Below are 2,500 nucleotides of genomic sequence, written 5' to 3'. Positions count from 1 at the left end.
TCGCATAACAGCAGCAAATACAATAAGGGAGATAAATAAATCTGCTGCTGCTGCTGCTGCTGCTGCTGCTGCTCGTCAGAGAGAAAGGCTGCCACCAGAGATACTCAATGTGTTGCTGCCTGCGCAGCAGAAGCAGCAGGAAGAACACCAGCAGCAGGAAGAAGAGCAGCAACAAGATGAGCAGCAACAAGATGAGCAGGAGGAGGAGGAGCAGCAGCAGCAACAGCCGCTGCAGCCGCAGCAGCAGCAGCAGCAGGGATTGGGGAGATACGGTCGGCGTAGCTTAGGAGCAGCAGCAGATAACTCTTTATTTGCTGCTGCTGCTGCTGCTGCTGCAGAGGGTTCACTGCCACTACGCAGCACAGGTTAGATACCACAACTGCTGCATCTGCTGCTGCTGCTGCTGCTGTAGGTGCTGCTGCTGTAGGTGCTGCTGCTGTTGCTGCTGCTATTGTATCTGAGGCTTTCTTTAACCAATTCATTTGTTGTTATTGCTGTTGCTGCTGCTGTTCCTGCTGCTGCTGCTGCTGCTGCTGCTGCTGTACAGGCGGATCATCAAGACGTACTCATTCTCCAAATTTTGGTTTGCCTGCTGACAGCAGCAGCGAGGACGAATTAACAACCCCAGCAGCAGCAGCAGCAGCAGCAGCAGAAGCCGCAGCACCAGCAACTGCAGCAGGAGGAGGAGGAGCAGCAGGAGCAACAGGAGCAGCAGCAGGAGAAGCAGCAGCACCTCCTGGTGATAGTTTATGGCCATCTGTTCAAGAGTTGTATCATCAATTTGGTCTATGGACAGCAGCAGACAGAGAAGCAGCAGAAGCAGCAGCAGCAGAAGCAGCAGCAAGAGATGCTGCTGAATTAGATATGCTGCTGCACCCACAGCAGCAGCAGCAGCAGCAGCAGCAGCAGCAATCGTTCCCATGGGAGGAGGATCCGATCCCCACTTTGCGGCCACGTAGAAGACTTGAAGAACTCACGAAACACTTGCAGCAGCAGCAGCAGCAGCAGCAACAGCAGCAGCAGCAGCAGCAGCTGGGAGGTGCTGGGACTCGGTCCTTCTCTTGGGAGGACGAGCCAATCCCCACTATGAAAGCCAAGAGCTCCTTAGCAGAGCAGCAGCAGCAGCTGCTGCAGCAGCAGCAACTGCAGCAGCAGCAGCTGCAGCAGGAAGCAAGACCTGCAGCAGCAGCAGCAGCAGCAACTCCTAGGCAGCAACAGCGTGCGTTCTTAAGGAAGGGCTCTGGTATAGGTGGTGGGCAGTACGCAAAGAATGCTGCTGCCAGCAAGCAGAAGCAGCAGCAGCAGCAGCAGCAACTGCAGCAGGAGGAGGAAGAGGAGGAGGAACTGCTGCACATGTAGCAGCACGAAGAATAACAATCGAAGTACTTGCAGCAGCAGCAGCAGCAGCAGCGGCAGCAGCAAAAGACGATTTAGAGCTGGGCTGATGCCAACAAACTTTGCTGCTGCTGCTGCAGCAGAAGCAGCTGTTGCTGCAGCAGCAGCTGCTGCAGGTGCTGCAGTTGCTGCAGTGCAAAGACATCGCATAGGATATACTTTTTTTAGTTTTTCTTTGGCTATTTATATTTTTGCTGCTGTTGCTGCTGCTGCTGTTGCTGCTGCTGCTGTTGCTGTTGCTGCTGTTGCTGTTGCTGCTGTTGCTGTTGCTGCTGTTGCTGTTGCTGCTGTTGCTGTTGCTGCTGCAGCCCTCGGTGGTGCTACTTCTGTTGCTGCAGTTAGTGCTGCTGTTGCTGCTGCTGCAGTAATTGCTACGGCAGTTGTTGCTGCTACTGATGCGATTAGTCACAGCAGCTAAGACAGCAAAAAGAATAAACTAATTAATACAATAAATAAATAAATAAATAAATAAATAAATAAATAAATAAATAATAATAAATAAATAGTTACCTAAGAATAAACAAAAAATAGACAAAAGTTTAGTAAATAGTTTCTTGACAGCGGAGTTACTCGGACAACTGCTGCTGCTGCTGCTGCTGCTGCAGTTGCTGCTGCTGTTGCAGGAACTGCTGCAACACAGCAACAGAAGTAGCAGTTGCTGCAGCAGTTACTGCTGCTGCTGCTGCTGCTGCTGCAGTTGCTGCGGCAGCAGCTCTTGCTGCTGCAGTTGACATAGCACTTGCTGCAGCAGTGCCAGCTGCTGCAGTTGCTGCTGTTGCTGCTGCAGGAGCAGCAGAAGAAGCAGCAGCAAATTAAATGCAGTGCTTGTTACTTATGTGTATAATTACATATTAATCCCTATATTAATTAAATATTTATATAATTATATTAATAAATAATAATTTATTTATTTATTTATTTATTTATTTATTTATTTATTTATTTATTTATTTATTTATTTAATTTAAATATTTAATTATTATATTTACTTAACAAAGAAACACACGCATGCATGCATATACCCCAATAGGCTGCAGCAGCAGCAGCAGCAGCAGCAGCAGCTGCTGCTGCTGCTGCTGCATTATGGCATTTACCATTTAAATTA

General features: G+C 48.7%; 1 protein-coding gene across 1 annotated transcript in view; it reads left to right on the top strand.

The window, feature by feature from the left end:
* EMWEY_00050950 (hypothetical protein, conserved) overlaps positions 1–1,359 on the top strand; it is a gene marked incomplete at both ends in the record, with an annotated part of 6,212 nt that extends 4,853 nt beyond the window's left edge. Inside the window, 2 exons of the mRNA XM_013477419.1 lie at positions 1–365; positions 548–1,359. The exon at positions 1–365 is cut by the window's left edge and continues 313 nt beyond it. Coding sequence (XP_013332873.1) covers positions 1–365; positions 548–1,359 — 1,177 coding nt within the window. The remainder of the gene's footprint in view (positions 366–547) is intronic.
* Between the last annotated feature and the right edge of the window lie 1,141 nt (positions 1,360–2,500).

This window comes from Eimeria maxima, genomic scaffold (genome assembly GCF_000499605.1).
Source record: "Eimeria maxima Weybridge genomic scaffold, Emw_scaff1276, whole genome shotgun sequence".
In the NCBI taxonomy this organism is placed as follows: Eukaryota; Apicomplexa; class Conoidasida; order Eucoccidiorida; family Eimeriidae; genus Eimeria; species Eimeria maxima.
This window is presented reverse-complemented; position numbering and strand designations above follow the sequence as displayed.